The sequence below is a fragment of the Callithrix jacchus genome, chromosome 12, assembly GCF_049354715.1.
Source record: "Callithrix jacchus isolate 240 chromosome 12, calJac240_pri, whole genome shotgun sequence".
In the NCBI taxonomy this organism is placed as follows: Eukaryota; Metazoa; Chordata; class Mammalia; order Primates; family Cebidae; genus Callithrix; species Callithrix jacchus.
In genome coordinates this window covers 61,540,120-61,563,625 of record NC_133513.1, presented here as the reverse complement: position 1 = coordinate 61,563,625, position 23,506 = coordinate 61,540,120, and the positions used below count along the sequence as shown (strand labels likewise).

At 41.7% G+C, this 23,506-nt stretch overlaps 2 protein-coding genes across 5 annotated transcripts in view; one reads left to right on the top strand and one right to left on the bottom strand.

Annotated features, from left to right (window-relative positions):
* The window catches only part of STOX1 (storkhead box 1), a 47,545-nt gene extending 31,468 nt beyond the window's left edge, over positions 1-16,077 (top strand). For 2 of the 4 annotated variants that reach the window (XM_002756301.7, XM_009009820.5), the window contains exons 2-4: positions 4,271-4,423; positions 7,289-9,638; positions 15,577-16,077. In XM_002756301.7, coding sequence (XP_002756347.3) covers positions 4,271-4,423; positions 7,289-9,638; positions 15,577-15,724 — 2,651 coding nt within the window. In that variant the 3' untranslated portion in view covers positions 15,725-16,077. The remainder of the gene's footprint in view (positions 1-4,270; positions 4,424-7,288; positions 9,639-15,576) is intronic. The other 2 variants (XM_035268199.3, XM_009009821.5) reach the window with 1 other exon arrangement.
* Positions 16,078-19,947: 3,870 nt separating this feature from the next.
* On the bottom strand, positions 19,948-20,912 carry LOC144578683 (uncharacterized). The gene is made up of 2 exons (XM_078345759.1): positions 20,614-20,912; positions 19,948-20,382 (listed from the first exon to the last, which is right to left on the bottom strand). Exons 1-2 carry the CDS (start codon positions 20,760-20,762, stop codon positions 20,088-20,090), a joined length of 444 nt encoding a protein of 147 aa, XP_078201885.1. The 5' UTR covers positions 20,763-20,912; the 3' UTR covers positions 19,948-20,087.
* Positions 20,913-23,506: the final 2,594 nt, after the last annotated feature.

Here is a 23,506-nt window from a genome sequence, read left to right as displayed (position 1 = left end):
AATTATTTTCTCAAGTCTCAGATGGAGTAGCATCTTCCTCATTTGTAAGCCAGCCTCTCTACCTGTGTCCTCGATACACTTTCCCTTTCCCCTTCTCTGGGATCTTCTCTTACTGATCTCCGCTCTCCCAGAATCATGTCCATCATCTCCACTAAGCCATTCCCATTTGCATCCAAAGGGACACAGATCTTATTTTAAGAAAACCACAGCATACACACACATCCAGTCATATTCACTTGATCCTACTCCTTTCTGGTTTATGATCTGTTTCTCCTTGTTCACTATCAGATTTCGCATACAAATGGTCTAGAGCAGTGGTTTCCAACTGGGATGACTTTGCCATTGAGAGGACATTTAGCAGTGTCTGGAGACATTTTTGGTTGCTGCAACTGTGGGAAATGCTACTGGCATCTAGTGGGTAGGGGCCATAATGCTATTAAATATCCCACAATGCACAGGGCAGCCTCCTACCACAAAATTACCTGACTAGGGTGGCTACCTATCCCAGTTGGCTGGTAACTTTCCTGGCTATGGGCTTATAGCACTGAATATCCTGTGTCCCAGGAAACACCTCAGTCCTGGCCATACTGGGACCATTGGTTATCATATATATATCTTGCCTGAAATGTCAAAAGTGCCAAAGTTGAGAAACGCTGCTCTACAAGGAACACCCATTAACTTTACATTTTTCTCATGAACTTCCTTTTCTTCAATTGGAACTTTTAATTTATGTCTTCTTTTCTACTGAAATAGTTTTCTTTTTTTTTTTTTTTTTTTTTTTTTTTCGAGACAGGGTCTCACTCTTACAGAGGCTGGAGTGCAATGGTGCAGTCACAGCTCTTTTCAGCCTCTAACTCCTGGGCTCAAGTAATCCTCCCACCTTTAGCCCCCTAGCAGCTAGAACAGGCACATCACCACCCTGGCTAATTTTTTAAATGTTTATCTTTGTAGAGATGGGATCTCAGTATATTGCTCAGGCCAGTCTCTAATTCCTGGCCTCAAGTGATCTCCCCAAAGTGTTGGGATTACAGGCGTAAGCCACCATGCCCAGGCTGAAATTGTTTTCTTAAAAGTCACCACTGGCACCTTCCAATGGAGAAATCCAATGGTTTTTCTCCTTCCTCTACCCTTTAGATTTCTGCCTAAGCATTTGACACGGTTGACCATTATTTATTTTAAGTCTCTTTTTTAAAATTTTTTTTTTTTTTACTTTTTAAATTTTTTTCTATTTTCTCCCCCAAAATTGGATGTCATGAAGTTCTTTTTTCTCATACTCTTGTTATGTGCCTTCTCTTTTTTGTTATTCCTACTGTGTCTTTTTTTTTTTTTTTGTGAGACAGAGTCTTGCTTTGTCACCCAGGCTGGAGTACAGTGGCGCCATCTCAGCTCACTGCAACCTCCGCCTCCTGGATTTTTTTTTCTGAGACGGAGTCTTGCCCTGTCACCCAGACTAGAGTCCAGTGATGCAATCTCAGCTCAACAACCTCCGCCTCCCAGGTTCAAGCAATTCTCCTCACTCAGCCTTCTGTGTAGCTGGGATTACAGGCGCCTGCCACCCACCCAGCTAATTTTTGTATTTTTTTTTTTAAGACATTTATTCAGCATCATGATCAGACTATTACATTTAGCAATCAACAGCATAGGTGCAAAAAAGAAAAAGAAAAAGAAAAAAAATCTACATTAAAACCCTTTGTTGGAATGCAAACTTTCCACAGAACAGAAACTAAAATAACCTGTTATACAATTAGTCACAAATACAGTCCTCGAGTTTTTTGCCCATATACATGAGTATTTGTTCAAATCATGTCTTCTTTGTAGCAGCTAGGCCCTGCCACCACTGTGCTTGGCTGAGTTCACAAATCTGTTGTAACCTGTAGCTTCCCTGTCACTTCTCTGGCTCTCCTCTCCTGCTAAGCTTTGTTTCCTAATTAAAATCTTCTGCCACTGCCATAGCTACTGCTGCTACTGGAACCGCCATAGCCCCCTTGGTTTCGTGGTTTGGCAAAGTATTGGCCACCACCACCATAGGGGCCAGAGGTTCTGCCTCCAAAGTTTCCTCCCTTCATGGGTCCAAAATTTGAAGACTGGTTGTTGTAACTGCCAAAATCATTGTAGCTTCCACAACCTCCAAAATTGCCTCCATCATTACCAAACCCATTATAGCCATCCCCACTGCCACCATATCTACCACCACCATGGCTGCCACCAAAGCCACCATGACCACTGAAGTTTCCTCCACGACCAAAGTTGTCATTCCCACTGAAACCACCTCCACGACCACCACCAAAGTTTCCAGAACCACTTTGACCTCTTTGGCTGGATGAAGCTCTTGCTTTGACAGGACTTCACAGTTGTGGCCATTCACAGTATGGGATTTCTGAATGACAATCTTATCCACAGAGTCATGGTCGTCCAAGGTTACAAAGGCAAAGCCCCTTTTCTTGCCACTGCCTCTGTCCGTCATGATTTCAGTCACTTCAATTTTTCCATACTGTTCAAAATAATCTCTTAGGTGATGTTCTTCAGTGTCTTCTTTAATGCCACCAACGAATATTTTTTTCACAGTTAAGTGGGCACCTGGTCTTTGAGAATCTTCTCTTGAGACAGCTCTCTTTGGTTCCACAACTCTTCCATCCACTTTGTGTGGCCTTGCATTCATGGCTGCATCCACCTCCTCCACAGTTGCATACCTGATGAACCCAAAGCCCCTGGAGCGCTTGGTGTTTAGATCTCTCATTACCTCAGTCTGTGAGCGTTCCCCATTGCTCAAAATGGCTCCTAAGGCTCTCATCAGTTGTTTCAAAGCTCAACCCTCCAATGAAGAGCTTCCTCAGCTGTTCCGGCTCTTTAGGAGACTCTGACTTAGACATGATCACAGGGAGAAGAGAGACTTTAACGATGCTGCTTTGGCGGTGACCACGGGCAGAAAGGAGCAAACTCTAATTTTTGTATTTTTTAGTAGAGATGGGGTTTCACCATCTTGGCCAGGCTGATCTCAACTCTTGACCTTGTGATCCACCTGCCTTGGCCTCCCAAAGTGCTGGGATTACAGGCGTGAGCCACCGCTCCTAGCCCCATCTCCTGTATTTAAGCAATTCTCCTGCCTCCGCCTCCTGAGTAGTTGGGATTACAGGTGTCTGCCACCACTCCCGGCTAATTTTTGTGCTTTTTTAGTAGAGATGGAGTTTCACCATGTTGGCCAGAGTGGTCTCAAACTCCCGACCTCAGGTGATCCGCCTGCCTCGGCCTCCCAAAGTTCTGGGATTACAGGCTTGAGCTACCGCCCCCAGCCCCTACTATGTCTTAAATACAGATTGTTTCTGAGGTGTTTCTTGGTGCTTTTCTTTATTCTCCTATTAAATAATTTATTCCACTCTTTAACTTCACATCTCATCTCTATTAATTGATTCCTAAATCTCTTTCCTGAGTCTTACTTAGTCTTTCATTTACAGTTGATTGAGTGGTTCCCATGAATATCCAGCAGAATCCAATACTCAAGTAATAACAGGTTATTCCAATACTGAATAATCCAATCCAATACTGAGTAATAACAGGTTAGGAAGAACATTTAGTACACTGGTTAGGAGGAAAGATACAATCTAGCTTACATTTCCAGCCTTGTGTTCCACTTTGGTCCTGTGTAAGCCTTAAGTTCTATTGAACCAGAATAGCTCTATCCATGCTCTTACATATGCTTTCCATGGTTTAGGTTCATGTCTTCTTACTAATTGGAAAACACTTCTGCCTTTCTTCACATCTTCCCGTTCATCCCAATGAGGAAAGTGTAGAATGGTGAAAATACTGAATCAGGAGTCAGAGGACCTGTTTCTGTCACTTTACTTGCTTTTAGACTTGGGACAATTACTTGAGCTTTCTATAACTTTATATATTTTAAGTAAAGAAATAATAATCCCATGTCTGCCTTTCACAAGATAGGTAATATGGAAAAATATTTTGAAAGATGGTAAACTACTGGTGTGTAAGCATTGTGTGACCTTCTGAACTCTGATAATACTTTGATTCTGATGGAATCTTGCCATCTCTTGTAGAGACAGTTAAAACACATTTCTTAAAAGTAGAGACCATAAGGTAAATCTTTTTCTTTCATTCATTCATTTCTTTCATTTCTATCATTGTACATGTCATGTTAACAGATTCTGAGTAAAGACTGATGAAAGAATTGCAATTCCACCTGTTTTTATTCTTGTTTCACTAATTCCAAACACTTTATCAAATTTATCACCCCCCTTTTTTTGAATCTCCAATTTAGGTGATGTCTTTCCAGTGCAGATGAATCCAATAACTCAATCTCAGTTTGTACCTTTGGGTGAAGTTCTTTGCTGTGCTATATCTGATATGAATACAGCTCAGATTGTAGTAACACAGGAATCACTTTTGGAGCATTTGATGAAACATTACCCAGGTAGAGTAATAAGTTTTTCTCCATTTGTACTTCACTGCATGTGTTTGGTTTCTATAATTAGTCTTAAACACATAAGTAAACTGGGTGATATTCGTTTTTTCCCTTCTTCTGTAGAACTTTATATCAGAACCCTGCCAGAAGAAGTCCTGCATCAACAAATTTGATAAGGGTATTTCTTTTACTTCCCAGATAACCTTTTCCAAAAATAATTGCTTATGGCAATAAATAAATCACACTCTGTGAAAAGGAGTACAAAATGAGAAAGAAAAGTTTATTTCCCCCACTTTCCATTTTTCCATTCTCACTTCCCAGAGATAACTATTATCATTTCTTATATATGATAATATAACAAATTTTGTATAACATAAATTGGATCATTCTATACATTCCCTCAACACGTTCCCTTATTAACTTAAAAACATATCTTGGAGATCTTTCCATGTTAACATATATTGACATGTCTCATTCTTTCACTTATTTATTTTGAGACAAGGCCTCACTCTGTTGCCCAGGTTAAAGTGCAGAGGTACCTTCATAGTTGCTGCAGCCTCAAACCCATATGTTGAAGCAATCCTCCTGCCTTAGCCTCCTGAGTACCTGGGACCACAGTCACGCACCACTTGTTCTTTTATTTTCTTCCTTTTCAAGAATGGCATCTGAGCCAGGTACAATGGCTTACCCCTGTAATCCCAGCACTTTGGGAGACCAAGGTGGGTGGATCACGAGGTCAGAAGATCAAGACTATCCTAGCCCACTTCGTGAAACCCCATCTCTACTAAAAATAGAAAAGTTAGCTGGGCGTGGTGGTGGGCACCAATAGTCCCAGCTACTCAGGAGGCTGAGGCAAGAGAATTGCTTGTACCCGGGAGGCGGATATTGCAGTGAGCTGAGATTGCACCACTGCACTCCAGCCTGGTGACAGAGTGAGACTTCATCTCAAACAACAACAACAATGACAAAGAATGGCATCTAGCTTCAGCAAACTTAGATATTTTATTCTTTTAATAGCGGTATGATATCCAATGCATCATTGTAAAAGGATTTTTTTTTTAATTTTTCCCATTATACAAATAATATAGGAAAATTCAGAAAATGCAAAAAAGTGACCACTCACAGTACTACCACTCAAAGGAAACCAATGTTAACACACTGATATATTTTCTTATATTATTTTTCTTATACAAACATTCTTATCATTACTTTCATGACATAATTTCAAACCCTGCTATTTAGTAAACGGAATTTCTTTTAAAATTATTTTGTCCCTTTGATAGCTCAGCTAGTAGAGCAGAGGACTGTAGCTACTTCCTCAGCAGGAGACATCCTTAGGTTGATGGTTTGATTCCGGCTCGAAGGAGACAAGCTTAGGTTATGCCGGGCGCAGTGGTGCATGCCTGTAGTCCCAGCTACTTGGGAGGCTGAGGTGGAAAGATTGCTTGAGCCCAGGAGTTCTGGGGTATAGTGTGCTATGCCAATCAGGTGTCCGCACTAAGTTCGGCATCAATATGGTGATGTCCCGGGAGCAGGGGACCACCAGGTTGCCTAAGGAGGGGTGAACCGGCCCAGGTCGGAAATGGAGCAGGTCAAAACTCCTATGCTGATCAGTAGTGGGATCGCGCCTGTGAATAGCCACTGCACTCCAGCCTGGGCAACATAGTGAGACCCCATCTCTTAAAAAATAATAAATAAATAAATAAAATTGTTACCTTTTGCTTTGAAAAACTATTAATACCATATCCTGAACCTAAGTAGTTTGCCCTCATCCAAGAACCAGACTAGTTTTCATTTTCTCTTATAAATATTTAAGCCATGAGACTGTGGTTTTTAAAAACTCCCATTTTCTTATCAAGAATGCCTTCTACAGCCTAATGGGGTGACCCACACCTCTAGTCCCAGCTACTTAGGAGGCTGAAGCTAGAGCATCACATGAGGCCAGGAGTTCAAGGCTAGCCTGAGCAACATAGGGACACCTCATCTCTAAAAAATATAAGTAAAAATAAAAAAAGAATACTTTCCTCAGTTTAAAATTGTAATAGGTTTGTATTTGGGTGAATTCAGATTTTTTTAAATTTACTCATTAACCTACGCAGATGACTTTGTGTGGACCAAATTATTTTCCTGTTATTTTTATTTTTATTTTTGAGACAAGGTCTCACTCTGTTGCCCAGGTTGAAGTGCAGTGGTGCGATTATGGCTCATTGTAACCTTTGCCTCTGGGCTCAAGCGATCCTCTCACCTCAGCCTCCAGAACATCTGGGATTACAGGCACCTGTCACCATGCCCTGCTAATTGTTGTACTTGTAGTAGAGGCATGATGTCACCATGTTACCCAGCCTGGTCTTGAACTCCTGAGCTCAAGTAATCTGCCTGCCTTGGCCTCTCAACATGCTGGGATTACAGGCATGAGCCACCGTGCCCAGCCTATTCCTATTAAGTTATAAATATTATTTATGCTTCTTTACCTTTTTTTTTTTTTTGAAACAGGGTCTTTGTCTGTTGCCCAGGCTGGAGTACAGTGGCACAATCATAGCTCACTGCATCCTTGAACTCCTGGACTCAAATGATCCTCCCATACCTGGCTAATGTTTAAAAAACGTTTTGTAGAGACAAAGTCTTGCAGTGCTGCCCAGCCTGGTCTTGAACTCTGAGCTCAAGTGATTCTCCTGCCTTAGCTTCCCAAAGCTCTGGGATTACAGGCATGAGCCGTCACACCCAGCCCTGGCATTTTAATCACATGTATTAATCATGTTACAATCAGCTCTGGATTTATCAAGCCAATGTGTAGTTATTTCAGAGTTACTGATTTCACTTATTAAAATTTTTAATATTCAGAATCTATCAGTTTAAAATGCTTGTCTGTTTTAGGTATTGCAATTCCATCTCAAGATACTCTCTATACCACTCTGGGAATGCTGATTAAAGAAAGGAAGATTTATCACACTGGAGAAGGATACTTCATAGTTACTCCTCAGACTTACTTCATTACAAATACAACCACCCAGGAAAATAAGAAAGTCCTGCCATCAGGTGAAAGTTGCCCAATGCCAGCTTCCATGATGTATCTGGTGAGCATTGAGAGCTGTGCAGAGTCAACCCAAGAGAATGCTGCCCCCATATCCCACTGTCAGTCTTGCCAGTGTTTCCGGGACGTGCACACTCAGGATGTTCAGGAACCACCAGTTGCTGCAGAAGTGACTAGGAATAGTCACAGAGGTCTTGGGGAATCCGTACCTTGTGTACAGAATGGGGCAGTTTCAGTGTCCGAGGAGCACATGTGTGAGAGCACCAAACCTTTACAATACACAAGAGATAAAGAAAAAGGCAAGAAGTTTGGTTTTAGTCTCTTATGGCGCAGCATATCTAGAAAGGAGAAGCCCAAAACAGAACACAGAAGTTTCTCTGCTCAGTTCCCACCTGAAGAATGGCCTGTCCGAGATGAAGATGACTTGGACAATATCCCTCGAGGTGTTGAACATGAGATAATCAAACAAATTAATCCTATTTTGACTGTTGACAATTTAATCAAACACACTGTCCTAATGCAAAAATATGAATTACAGAAAAAATATAATAGCCAGGGCACTTCCACTGACGTGCTGACAATTGGGCATAAATATCCTTCAAAAGAGAGGGTTAAGAAAAGGCAGGATCTGTCTGCAAAACCTCAAGGGTGGGGCCATTCTCGTAGGGATAGACACAAAGCCAGGAGTCTGGGAAGTGAGCTTCAGCCAGAAAGCATTAGACTGGAGAAACACCTCAAGCTCTCTGCTACACAGCCCACCCCCAGAATTAAAAGCCCAGATAAAATGGTAGGTCAGAAACCATTTAGTGAGATTACAACAGTGCTAGGTTCCCATTTGATTTACAAAAAGCAAATCAGTAATCCTTTTCAGGGTTTGTCTCACCGAGGAAGCACAATATGCAAAGGGTACAAAATTCAGAAGACCAGTGATCTGAAACCCAGCCAGAATGGACCAAAGGAAAAGTCTTTCCAAAGGCCTAGGTCCTTGGATTCCTCAAGAATCTTTCATGGTAAAGCCAAACAGCCATATGCTGAATGGCCTAATAAACTGGAAGCAGAATCCATTTACATAAATGACCCTACTGTCAAACTCATCAATCATGACTTCAGAGGTCACCTCTTAGATCACCCTCAACATACCATCTTGCAAAATGATGGTAAATGCTGTCCCTTTACAGAAAGCATGTTGAGATATGATGGGTACGGTGGAGAAAATGAGGTAAATCCTGAAGTCTTGAGGGAAAGTCATTCCCACTTTGACAAATTAGGGGAAACCAAAGAGACTCTGCTTAGCCAGCCATCACAAGGTGCCTTCTCTTCAGACCGAACACCCTCTGCTTGTAGATTAGTGGATAACACAATACACCAGTTTCAAAATCTTGGCCTTTTGGATTACCCAGTTGGTGTGAACCCTTTAAGACAATCTGAGAGAAATGACAGAGACTCAGAAGAATTCTTGAGAAAAGTATTTGTCCAGGATGCAGAGACTATGAGTCTAGAAAATGAAGGGCTTTCTGATGATGACCAGGCTGTGTATCAGAATGAGGTGGAAGATGGTGATGGTGCCTGTAGTTCATTATATTTAGAGGAGGATGACATTTCTGAGAATGATGACTTATGCCAAATGCTGCCTGGCCACATTCAGTATTCTTTCACAGGTGGAAGCCAGGGAAATTTAGGAAAACAAAAAGTGACTGAGGGATCTCTGACCGAGTACAACAGCGCAATGGAGAGGGTAGAGCCTCAGGTGCTTAAAAGAAATGAATGCTACAGACCCACTGGGCTGCATGCTACCACAGATGAAAGCCAAAAAGCTAACTTCTCTGCTGAAAGTTGTGGCCTAAATTCAGAGGCCCAGTTTGGTTTTAACTACAACGAAGAATCCAGTGTTACTAAATATGTACAGGCCTCAGCACCTGCTGATGAAAGAATCTTTGATAACTATAGCACAAGAAAAGCCAGTTCTGAAGCTGAAGTCAAGCAAGACTCTATTGGTGACACAGGAAAGAAGCCAGCTAGCTGGAGTCAGAGTCCTCAGAATCAGGAAATGAGAAAACATTTCCCACAAAAGTTCCAACTTTTCAACACTTCATATATGCCAGTGTTGGCTCAGGATAGCCAACATGAACACAATCGCTTGGAAGGGACGGAAAATCACAGCATGGCAGGAGACAGTGGAATAGATTCTCCACGGTGAGTCCACACAAAAGTGTCTGATTAGCCACTGTCCTACAGGAATTATAAAAATCAAGGGCATATTGAGTTACCTAGTCAGATACTCCTGAATATCACACTTTTATAATGATAAAATTCTCCCAGCTTTTATATCTTTACTGAATAAATTGTATAAAGTTACAATGAAATCTCTTATATAGTAGGATGCAGTTTATTTTTAATGTGAATGAAATTTGTTCCACTATTCATAAAAATCTTCAATTATTTTTTCCTTTTTTTGAGATGGAGTTGCACTCTGTCACCAAGGTTGGAGTGCAGTGGCACGATCTCGGCCCAGTGAAACCTCCACCTCCTGGGTTCAAGTAATTCTCCTGCCTCAGCCTACTGAATAGCTGGGATTACAGGCACGTGCCACTATGCCCAGCTAATTTTTGTAATTTTAGTAGAGATGGGGGTTTCACCATGTTGGTCAGGCTGGTCTCGAACTTCTGACCTCATGATCCATCCTCCTTGGCCTTTCATAGTGCTGGGATTACAGGCATGAGCCACTGCGCCTGGCAAAAATCTGCAGTTATTTCAAAAAATAGAAATAAATTTATATAAACCAAGCACTTTCTGAACTAAGGTTTGGAAGTTTTCTCTTATATTCTTGGCTCTGCATAGGTTCTCTGCATAGAGAAAGGGATATGGCTACTATCCGCTCATCTTTTCTTTTTTTTTTTTTTTTTTTTTGATACAGAGTTTTGTTCTGTTGCCCAGGCTAGAGTGCAGTGGCACGATCTCCACTGTATTTTCTTCTTTCTTTTTTTTTGAGACAGTGTTTTGCTCTGTTGCCCAGGCTGGAGTACAGTGGCATGATCTCTGCTTACTGCAACCTCTGCCTCCTGGGTTCAAGCGATTCTCCCACCTCAGCCTCCTGAGTAGCTGGGATCACAGGCATGCACCACCATGCCCAGCTAATTTTTGTATTTTTTAGTAGATACAGGGTTTTGCCATGTTGGCCAGGCTGTTCTTGAACTCCTGACCTCAAGTGGTCCACCCACATCAACCTCCCAAGGTGCTGCGATTACAGGCATGAGCTACCATGCCTGGCCTCCACTAATATTTTCCATGCCAATTTGTTTAAACACATTTTGGATTATAAAAGTAGTATAGCCATGAACACTTAAGAAGTACTGAAAAGTATTTTTTTCTTATAAAATAACTAACAATCTTTCTGGGTGAAAAATATTTTTTAAAACACCTATACTTATTTTGACATCTATGTGGTGTGTGTGTGTGTGTGTGTGTGTGTGTACTTTTCTTTTTTGAGACACAGTTTTGCTCTTGTTGCCCAGGCTGGAGTGCAATGGTATGGCCTTGGCTCACTGCAACCTCTACCTCCTGGATTCAAGCAATTCTCCTACCTCAGCCTCCTAAGTAGCTGGAATTACAGGCACCCGCCACCATGCCTGGCTAATTTTTGTATTTTCAATAGAGATGGGGTTTCACCATGTTGGCCAAGTTGGTCTCAAACTCCTGACCTCTGGTGATCAGCCCACCTCACTCTCCTAAACTGTTAGGATTACAGGCGTGAGCCACCACACCTAGCCTAACATCTAGATATTTTTTAAGAATCATTTTATATTTGGTGTATTTCTCTATAACACTTCAGTCTGAATGTTTAGATCCATAGATTTTGTCTACTGGGCTCATACTGAGTTACTGTTTTGCATGTTGCTTTTTTAAAATTAATAGTCTATCATGAACATTTTCTTTATGTTATTTAATAGTTTCTCAAAGGTCATTCTAAAAATTTGGTGCATATTTTTGCTAGTTTTTTGTTTTGTTTTGTTTTGTTTTTGCTTTGAGACAGTGATTCACTCTGTTGCCCAGGCTGGAGTGCAGTGGTACAATCACAGTTCACTGCAGCTTCAACCTCCCTGGGCTCAAGTGATCCTCCTACCTCAGTCTCCCGAGTACCTGGAACTACAGGCACACACCACCATGCCCAGCTAATTTTTTTTTTTTTTGTAGAGATGGGGTTTCATCACGTTGCTCAGCTGGTTGGTTTCAAACACCTGGGCTTAAGTGATCCATCCTCTTCGGCCCCCCAAAGGCTGGGATTACAGGTGTGAGCCACTGAGCCTGGCTGGCCCTATACTTTTTTCTATGTATTTGTAAGCTGTTGGTTTTTTTTCTTTGAGATAGCGTTGCACTTTGTCACCTAGGCTGGAGTGCAATGACACAATCATAGCTCACTGCAGCCTAGACTTCCTGGGCTCAAGCCATTCCCCCACCTCAGCCTCTGGAGCAGCTTGGACTATAGGTACCTGCTACTATGCCCAGCTAATTTTTTGGTAGAGATGAGGTTTTACAATGTTACCCAGAGTAGTCTTGAACTTCTGGGCTCAAGGGATTCTCCCAAAGTGCTGGGATTTAAGGCATGACCCACTGCACCAGGCATCAGGCTAATTAGAAAAGTTTTTTTTTTTTTTTTTTTTTTTTGAGACGGAGTTTCGCTCTTGTTACCCAGGCTGGAGTACAATGGCGCGATCTCGGCTCACCGCAACCTCCGCCTCCTGGGTTCAGGCAATTCTCCTGCCTCAGCCTCCTGAGTAGCTGGGATTACAGGCACGCACCACCGTGCCCAGCTAATTTTTTGTAATTTTTAGTAGAGACGGGGTTTCACCATGTTGACCAGGATGGTCTCGATCTGTTGACCTCGTGATCCACCCGCCTCGGCCTCCCAAAGTGCTGGGATTACAGGCTTGAGCCACCGCGCCCGGCCTAGAAAAGTTTTTTTAAGAGACAATATATTGCTGTGTTGCTGAGGCTGGCCTCGAACCCCTGGACTCAAGCAATCCTCTTGCCTTGGCCTCCCAATTTTGCGATTATAGGCATGAACCACTGCACCAGGGCTTAAAGTATTTTTAACAACAAATCATACACAGCCATGGCTTTCTTTTTTCATGTAACTTACATATATCCTGTGATCGATACATGTAGCTCAAGCTTTTTCTTTTTTTTGAGACGTAGTCTTCCTCTGTCACCCAGGCTAGAGTGCAGTGGCGTGATCTCAGCTCACTGCAATCTCTGCCTCCCAGGTTCAAGTGATTCTCCTGCCTTAGCCTCCCGAGTAGCTAGGATTACAGGCACAAAACACCATGCCCAGCTAATTTTTGCATTTTTCTTAGAGACAGGGTTTCATCATATTGTCCAGGCTGGTCTCGAACTCCTGACCTCAGGTGATCCACCACCTTAGCCTCTAAAGTGCTGGGATTACAGGCATGAGCCACTGCACCTGGCCTCAAGCTGCTTTTTTTTATTCTTGCCTCAGCCTCCTGAGCAGCTGGACTACCGGCGTGAGCCAGCACGCCAAGCCGTGTGTGTGTGTGTGTGTGTGTGTGTGTGTGTGTGTTTAGTAGAGATGGGGTTTCACCATGTTAGCCAGGCTGGTCTCAAACTCCTGGCCTCAAGTGTTTCACCTTCCTTGTGTAGGGATTACAGGTGTGAGCCACAATGTGTAGGGATTACAGGTGTGAGCCACAAGGTTGTTTTTAATGGTGGTTTAGCATTCCATCATGTGGACCCCTATTTATATATATAGCTATTATTTTCCTTGTTTTTTTTTCTCTTTTTTTAGAGGCAGGGATTACAGGTGTGCGCCACAAGGTTGTTTTTAATGGTGGTTTAGCATTCCATCATGTGGACCCCTATTTTTATATATAGCTATTATTTTCCTTTTTTTTTTCTCTTTTTTTAGAGGCAGGGTCTCATACTGTTGCGCGGGATAGAGTACAGTGGTTCAATCAGGGCTCACTATAGCCTTCACCTCCTGGTCTCAAGCAATCTTCTCCAATCAGCCCCCTGAGTAGCTGAGACCACAGGCATGCACCACCACACCCAGCTACTGCTGCTCCTTATTATTTTTTAAGAATGAGGTCTCACTATGTTTTCCAGGCTGGTCTCAAACTCCTGGGTTCAAGCAATTCTCCCGTCTTGGCCTCTCAAAGTGCTAGGGTTATAGGCATGAGCCCCTGTGCCCAGCAGCCTATTTTCCTTTCTTTGACATTTAGATCATTCCCAATTTTCTACTACTAATAAATCAACCTGCAGTGAGTTATTTTTGCATAAAAATGTTTGTGGGTATTTCTGAGTATTTTCTTAGGATATATTCCTAAAAATCTACATTTTAAAAACATATCATTACTTCTTTATTGGGGAACAAGATCTTTTCTGCTTGAAACTATAGTTTGTTTCAATTAAACAAAGATTATTATTAAGTCTTTTTTTTGTGATGGAGTCCCACTCTGTCTTTCAGGCTAGTGTGCAGTGGCATGATCTTGGCTCACTGCAACCTCTACCTCCCGGGTTCAAGTGATTCCCCTGCCTCAGCCTCTCTAGCAGCTGAGATTATAGGCTTCTGCCACCATGCCCAGCTAATTTTTGTATTTTTAGTAGAGATGGGGTTTCACCATGTTGGCCAGGCTGGTCTTGAACCCCTGACCTCAAGTGATCACCCACCTTGGCCTCCCAAAGTGCTGGGATTACAGGCATGAGCCACTGCACCAGCTATTAAGTCTTTTAAGAGAATCAAAACATATCTTCAAACATCAGCAATGGTGATGTAAACCAACAAGCCATGGGTTCTTTTTCTTTGTCTGTGGCAAAACCAAAATCATACAAAAGCAGATGAAAGACATTACTCCTTGATAGGTGACTGGGAATTTTGATTTGAAAAATTTTGAGAAATTTAATTTCTTAAGAATTACCTATTTTTAAGCAACATGCTTTTCTTAAAAGGCTTATAACTAAAATTGACAGACATTTATAGGAAAGGGAAGTGAAATTTGAACATCAACTGTGTGCCATAATGGTTATAAGGATTAGGAGGATAGAGATGAACTCGACATTGTTTCTACTTACAGGAAGCATTCAATTTAGTTGAGGAGACAAACAATAAACAGACCAGTTGAACTTAAGAACAAAGCATAAAGTCATGACAGAATTATAGAACTGAGTAAACTGAGTGATAGGCTGTTTAGAAGAAGACTTATTGGAGGACACATTTTTGAGATATATTTTAATGTAATGGACAGTTGATGGAAAGTAACAAAGTGGGAAAGTGAAAAGCAAAAATAACCAAATAGTTTTTAGGTTTTTGTTTGTTTTGTTGTTTTTGAGACAGTCTCACTCTGTTGCCCAGGCTGGAGTGTAGTTGTGTGATCTTGGCTCCCTGCAACCTCTGCCTCATGAGTTCAAGGAATTCTCATGCCTCAGTCTCATGAGTAGCTGAGATTACAGGTGTGTACCACCATGCTTGGCTAATTTTTGTATTGAAACCCATGGTGAGAAAGGATTTCACCATGTTGGCTGGACTGGCCTCAAACTCCTGGCCTCAAGTTGATATCCACCCGCCTTGGCCTCCCAAAGTCCTGGGATTACAGGGGTGAGCCACTGTGTCCAGGCTACCAAACAGTATTGTGAGTTGGCTGAAGCAAGGCATCTGTGTTAGATTAGGGACTAATATAGCTTATACCTCCTGGAAAAGGGCATTGTAATGTTAAAAATACAATAGTTTGCTTTTCTCTTCCGTATGATTTCTCATAAAAGTAATAAATTTCACAGGAAGATATTGGCCACTTAAGATGTATAGAAGTTGTTCAGGAAACTTACTGTTTCTGACTAGAATATACTTGATATTGGATCTGAGAACAGATGTTGTTCAGAAAACATAAACAGCACAGTAGCACCTCAATTATTTGACAGCGAACTGTCAAATAATTGAGGTGCTATTGTGAAGCCGTTAAAATGTAAAGAGCACTTCATATTTTTAAAGGTTAACTTAATTGATAAGTGTACCTTAGTATTAGTAAACATACTACTTCAAAGTAACAAATGAAAGTATAATGCCTTGGTTAGAAATCCAAGTTCCCTTTGAAGCCAATAATTCTGTTATTTTTAATACCTTTAGGACACAGAGTCTGGCATCTAATAATTCAGTCATTTTGGATGGACTAAAAAGAAGACAGAATTTTCTGCAAAACTTTGAAGGCACAAAGAGTAGTCAACCACTCACATCTAATTCCTTACTACACCTAACTCCAGTCATAAATGTTTGATTTTCTTTTGGAAATTTTTTTTTTTTTGTAAAAAGGTACAGCATTACTACAGAATCTTTTTTTTTTTTTTTTTCCAGAATCTTTCAATCATATAAGAATTGAGTATATAAGCATTGTCTAAAGGCAAGCATATCTATGCTATTAACTACCTTATGTATTTTGTATTAATTACTGGATTTTTTTCCTTTTTTTGGCATCTTAAGTCTTTTTGAAGCTTATTTTACTGTGAATTTATTGGGAGTATGTAGACTATTTTCAATTAAAAAGTGGAATTATTGGTCCCCTTCCAAGTAAATTGTAATTAACTTGCAATTTTATACATTAGTTTCTCAAATACATAGAGTGCCAATTTACTTCCTGTAGTGAGTTGTTTCTTGTAACCTACACTAGTATTGAGTTTTCAGGTATGTGGATCTCGCCAGATTTCAACACAAAATTCAGAAATAGTGTGTGCTTCAAGTAAGCAGTGTCTGTTGCAAGAAAACAGTTTCTGCTGCATGGTATCTATGCAACCCTAAGTCTTTGTCATTATCAAGAAAGAATTCACATAAATGTGTTGGCTACTTTGCAGTAAGAATTCATTTAATCTAATCATTGCTGCCCAGGTCTTCTCTTTGACCAGCTTGGACATGAACAAATTGTTCCAAATGTGACTGACAATGTCTAAAATTCCCGTGGCTGTACTACTGGTTCTTCCCTACATTTCAGGCCTTCTTTATAGATGGCAGGGAGAAGTCAGAGTTGGAGATGGAAGGGAAGCAGAATGGTTACCAAATGACTTGGGAGTAAAAGGGAGGTTCTGAATGAGAGGTTTAGAGAAAGATGGAAGGAGTCTGGTAGACATTTAGCAATTCATTCTACATTTTGGTCCATTCCCACTCATGGTAAGACCTAGACTTTTTTCTGGCAAGCCTTTTCAGACCAAGTAGTGGAATGGTCAGTTCTTGGGTTTGGGGAACATGGAGCAGTCAAGACTGGTTTCAGCCTATCGAGTAGATGATGGTGCTGATTTATGGTTGAGGGAATGTTTTTTTGTTTTTTGAGATGGGAGTCTTATACTGTTCCTGGGCTGGAGTGTAATGGTGCAATCTCAGCTCACTGCAACCTCTGCCTCCCAAGTTCAAGCGATTTTCTTGCCTTAGCCTCCAGAGTAGCTGGGATTACAGGTGTGCACCACCATGCCGGCTTTTTTTTTTTTTTTTGTATTTTTAGTAGAGATGGGGTTTCACTGTGTTGGACAGGCTGGTCTCGGACTTCTGACCTCATGATCCACCTGCCCTAGCCTCCGAAAGTGCTGGGATTACAGGGGTGAGCCAGCACACCTGGCCAGAGGGAATGTTTTTTTCTAAGAGGTTTCTAAGGATTGTCAAGGCCCTAGATCTCAAAAATGATTGAATAATTGGAGAGTTCTGACTCTCACCATACTGACAGCAATAAAGTCCAGAGAGAAGCCCAACACTGGAGACTTCATGCAGTCTCTGCGGAAGTGCAAATCACATTCACTGCTCCAATTGCAGTGGTCAGAACACTCACTCTTGACTGTTTTCAGTGGATCCCAACTGACGTACCACTGCATTCTGAGAAGATTGTTGTCACAAAGACAGTGTAAACCCTGCTCCAAGTACCAAGAAAGGTGGGTCATCTGGTACAGAAAAGACTTGTAGTTTTAGGTGGTCTTACAGCATGGAATCAGCACCATTGAATGGAAATTAAGGGAAAGATTTTAACAATGAAAAAAAAATTTTTTTTTTGAGATGGGGTCTCTCCAGGCTGGAATGCAGTGTGGTGATCACAGCATACTGCAGCCTCGACCTCCTGGACTCAAGTGATCCTCCCACCTTAGCCTCCTGAGTAGCTGGGACTATAGGTGTAAGCCACCAGGCTTGGCTAATTTTATTTTTTGTAGAGACAGGATCTCATTCTGTTGCCCAGGCTGATCTTGAACTCCTGTCCTCAAGCAATCATCTTGCCTGGGCCTCCCAAGGTGCTGGGATTACAGATGTGAGCCACTGTGCCTGGCAGAATTTTCTTTTTTTTGAGACACTCTCGCTGTTGCCAGGCTGGAGTGCAGTGGCGTGATCTCAGTTTACTGCAACCTCCGCACCCACCCCCCCCGCCCCGGGTTCAAGAGATTCTCCTGCCTCAGCCTCCCAAGTAGCTGGGACTACAGGCGCACACCACCATGCCCGGCTAATTTTTGTATTTTTAGTAGAGATAGGGTTTTGTCATGTTGACCAGGCTGGTCTCAAACTCCTGACCTCAGGTGATCCACTGCCTTGGCCTCCCAAAGTGCTGGGATTACAGGCATTGCCACCATGCCCAGCCCATCTTTGATTTTTGGATGGAACAAGTTTCTTAGTAGAGTCAGGAATCCAAAGTCTTTTTTGGCTTTAGCCACATCTAGACACTAATGAAATCCATCTGATTTTGCCACTGGATGCATTAGGACACTCTCCATGTATTAAATAAATCAAGCTCATTATGAAACCAGTAAACTTTTCTCCTATGAAACTCATGATATAACAGACATTAAAGATGGGAATATATGTGATTAAATTGTTGTTTGGAAGATAATTCTTTAAAATAGGTGACCTGCATTTTTATCCCCAATAATAACTGCTTTTTGTGGCAACTTTAGTTCTTGATTTCTCTTTCCTAATGCAGTCTATTCTCTAATGAGAAAACTGTTTTCTTGAGGCAGCTTAATGACTTGAGCTTAGGATTCAGACACAAGTTTGAATTCCAAATACTTGGTAGCTGTGTGATGGAGCAAGTCACCAAATCCTCTGAATTGGTTTTTCTCATTTGCAAAAGGGAGATAGGAATGATGTTTCCCTTACAAGATTGTTGTGAGGCTTGGAGATAATCTATCAAAAGTGCCCAATGTAGGCCTGAGCAACTCCACTTGCAGGCGTGGCTGTGGAATGGCTTCAGGTCTTTTTTTTTTTTTTTTGAGACGAAGTCTTGCTCTGTTGTCTAGGCTAGAGTGCAGTGGCATGATCTCAGCTCACTGCAACCTCTGCCTCCTGGGTTCAAGTGATTCTTCTGTCTCAGCCTCCCGAGTGGTGGGATTACAGGCACCTGCTACTGTGCCTGGCTAATTTTTGGGGATTTAAAAAAAATTTTTAGTAGAGATGGTGTTTCACTATCTTGGCCAGGCTGGTCTCAAACTCCTGACCTCGTGATCTACCTGCCTTGGCCTCCCAAAGTGCTGGGATTACAGGCATGAGCCACCATGCTCAGCCTTGGCTTCAGGTTTTTAAAAAAATATGTCCAACGTAGGAGGTACCTAATGTTATTATACATATATATGTATGTATTTTAATATATTTTATAGTCACAAAACTTGCCTGATAAGTTTTTCTCAGGTTGTCTCAATTTCTCCATTACAGATTTAGTCCTTTGGGTAGGTTATAGAATGTATCTGCCATCAATATCCAGGTGTGTCCTGGGGAGGTATTTCGCCTTTAAGAAGTTTTCAGTTGCTAGCTTATTTTATAAGTAGGAATAATATATGCAAAGTATGGGCTTATTGTAGACATTCATATAACATTCATCCTTCCTCACATGAGTTTTCAGATTCCTAGGAATCCCTGGAGTAGCTAGGTTTTTTGCAAACTATTTTCATTATTTCAGAAATCCTAATCAAAATTGTACTCATTTCCTTTGCCTTACTCTATCTCTTTGCTAGCTAAAAGATCGTTTCTTTGCACATAGTTGAAATTACACCCCCTCAGTAATGCAAAATTATCCCATGCTGGTGTGGCCCTGTTAAACTGCATTTGTATCTTATTTATAAATTAGAATAATGACCATAGATCACTTATCCCTAGATATAATTTATCAGACAAAATGTTACAAAATTTCAAATCCTTTTTTTTTTTTTTTTTTTTGAGATGGAGTCTCACTGTGTTGCCCAGGCTGGAGTACAATGGCAAAATCTCAGCTCACTGTAACCTCCACCTCCAAGGTTCAAGTGATTCCCCTGCCTCAGCCTCCTGAATAGCTGGGATTATAGGCGCCTGCCACCATGCCTGACTAATTTTTGTACTTTTAATAGAGATGGGGTTTTGCCATGTTGGCCAGGCTGGTCTTGAACTCCTGACCTCAGGTGATCCGCCAACCTCGGCCTCCCAAAGTGCTCACAGGTGTGAGCCACTGCGCCTGGCCCCAAATATTTTTTCATGTAGTGATGCACATGCAAACACATACACACACATACACACACACACCCTAAACCAAAATGTCAAGTCTATGAGGAAGAGCAATGGAAGAGCCTGTAAAAGTGAAAAGATTGGGAACCATGGCATTTTGAGAACGTATCTACAGCTGCCTAAAGCTTTTTGGGTGTTGGGAAAACAGGCTATTGCTTAACAGGGGTGGAGAAGAGAGACAAGAGAGTCATGAAATAAGAATGGGGACATCGATTTAGAGGTGGGATCCTGGAGGACCATTGGCCCTCGGGCTCCCTCACCAGCTGGCGGCACGACAGCTCGGGCAGCAGAAGCGAGCATGAAGAGGACGCCTTTGCCCGCCTTGGTACTGCATCCTCCCCCTGCCTCAGTACTGTGTCCACCTGGAAGATCTTGACGAGCTCCACAGAGCTGCCTGGCGGGGCAACTTCCCCGGGGTGGAGCGCGTCCTGGTTCCTGGAGGCTCTGGCGTGGATGAGAGGGACAATAAGAATAACATTCAGCAGATAATTTCCAAATATAAGGAAAAACAGACACCTGAAAATCTTCCTCAAAATAACAATCCAGAATAAGACTTGGAGCTGCCATCGGAGGAAGAGGAAGAAAGACTTAAAGGATGTGAAAATAAGCAGCCACAGGTAGAAGAAGAAATGAAGCAGCACACAAGTAATAACATGGAATTATCTGGAAGCCTACCTGATGGTGCTGCTGCTGGCAGTGATGATGATGGACTTAATCAGCAGTTTCCTGGGAAGGGCAATGAAGTGCATGACAGGGCTGAAAATAAAACATCTATTGAAAAGAACAAGGTCGGGGAATGATCCAAGATGGCTGATCGCTAACATCTCGGGACTGCAGCTCCCAGTGAAAGCGCAGAGAATGAGAGGACACCACACTTTCAGACAAATTTTTGTCACTCACGGAGCAGAAGATTCCCAGTGGAGGAGCCACACGGGTCGCCAGCGTGACTCTTATGGCCGGTGCAGCGGTTTTGCCAGCACCTCGGTGCGGCAGCTTTTGGTGCAGAATAAGCGGGACTGGGTCCCCTTCTGACTGAGGTTTGGAGCTCCGGGAAGGCAGAGTCGCCTATTACAGAGTCAAGAAGGAAGCCAGACTGGAGATTCCCGGGCAGAAAAGCACCATCAGTCTTAACACCACTGTTTTGGCCGGTGCAGTGGGTTGCTCATATTTCGGCCCTGGGAATTAACAACTTGGATGTCCACTCAGAGACCTAATTTGAAAGTTGGTAATTACAAAGACGACAGGTGGATAAATTTACAATGATGGGAAGAAACCAGCGTAAAAAGGCTGAGAATACTCAAAATCAGAATGCCTCTCCCTCTAAAGAGGATCACAGTTCCTCATTAACAAGGGAACAAGGCTTGATAGAGAACGAGTGCATCCCAATAACAGAATCAGGCTTCAGAAGATGGATAATAAGAAACTTCTGTGAGTTAAAAGAACATGCTGTAGCCCAATGTAAAGAAACTAAGAACTTTGAAAAAAGGTTTGACGAAATCCTAATGAGAATAGACAATTTAGAGAGGAATATAAGCGAATTAATGGAACTGAAGAATACAATACAGGAACTCCGAGAAGTATGCGCAGGTTTAAACACTTGAATTGATCAAGCAGAAGAAAGGTTATCAGAGGTCAAATTTCAACTTAATGAAATAAAACGAGAAGACAATATTAGAGAAAAAAGGATAAAAAGGAATGAGCAAAGTCTCCAAGAAATGTGGGACTATGTGAAAAGACTAAATTTACGTTTGATAGGTATACCTGAATGTGACGGAGAGAATGAATCCAAACTGGAAAATATTATTCAGGAAAATTTTCCTAAACTAGCAAAGCAGGACAATATTCAACCCCAGGTAATACAGAGAACACCACAAAGATATTCCTCAAGAAGAGCAACCCCAAGGCACATAATTGTTGGATTCACCAGGGTTGAAATGAAAGAGAAAATAGTAAGGGCAGCCAGAGAGAAAGGTCAGGTTACCCACAAAGGGAAGCCTATCAGACTTACAGCAGATCTCTCAGCAGAAACTCTACAAGCCAGAAGAGAGTGGAGGCCAATATTCAACATCCTTAAAGAACAGAACTTTCAGCCCAGAATTTTATATCCAGCCAAACTAAGCTTCACAACTGAAGGAAAAATAAAATCTTTTATGAACAAGCAAGTACTCAGAGATTTTATTACCAGCAGGCCTACTTTACAAGAGCTTCTGAAAGAAGCATTACACACAGAAAGAAACAACCAGTATTAGCCTTTCTAAAAATATACCAAAAAGTAAAGAGCATCAACATAAAGAAGAATTGACATCGACGAATGGATAAAACAGCCAGTTAACATCAAGTGGCAGTAATTCTAAATTTAAATCGACTAAATCCCCCAATCAAAAGATACAGCCAAAAGCCTGTATGGATGTATGCTACATCCAGACCCATTTCACATGCAAGGATACACAAAGACTCAAAACAAAGGGATGGAGAAAGATTTACCAACCAAATGGAGAACAAAAATAAATAAATAAAAAGCAGGAATTGCAATTCTCGTATCTGATAAAATAGATTTTAAAGCAACAAAAATATAGTGGTAAAAGGATCAATGCAACAATAAGAGCTAACGATCCTAACACCCACATACATAGAGACTTAGACTCAATGAGACAGAAAATTAATAAGCATATCCAGGACTCAAACTCAGATCTGGAACAAGTAAACTTAATAAATATTTACAGAGTTCTCCACTTTAAATATACAAAATATACATTCTTGTCAATACCACATCACACCTACTCATAGGTTTAAATGAAATATTGATGGGCCATTATTAATACCCATTTTTTTAGAATAAAGCAACATTTCCATTCTCCCTCTTTTTCTTCCTCTTTCTTCCTCTCCTTCACTCCTTTTTTGTTTCTTTCCTTCTCTCAAAAAAAAAAAAAAAATCAACTTGTAGACCTCTAGATCCAGGTCGGCAATGTCTCTCTCACTGCCTGATTTCCTTCCTTCCCTTCTCCCCCTCCCTCCCTTCCTTCCTCCCTCCCTCCCTTCCTTCCTCCCTCCCTCCCTTCCTCCTTTCCTCCCTTCCTGCCTTCCTCCCTTCCTGCCTTCCTCCATTCCTGCCTTCCTAAAAAAAAAAGAAAAGAAAAGAACAAGGTCAAAAACCAAATACATTCTGGGGCTGACTTTGCTGACTCAATGCAACCATCTGAAACAGACTCAGGATGCGAGTTGTCTCACTTATGAGAATATTTTGTTGCTGATTGAACTTAAAATGTGTAAAGATTCTGTTAGCCTATCAAGAATTGAGGATGCATTTCATTTATATGAACACTTACTGGAATTTAAGAATAATGACTGTGGCCGGGCGCGGTTGCTCAAGCCTATAATCCCAGCACTTTGGGAGGCCGAGGTGGGTGGATCACGAGGTCAGGAGAACGAGACCATTCTGGTCAACATGGTGAAACCCCGTCTCTACTAAAAATACAAAAAAAATTAGCTGGGCATGGTGGCGCGTGCCTGTAGTCCCAGCTACTCAGGAGGCTGAGGCAGGAGAATTGCCTGAACCCAGGAGGCAGAG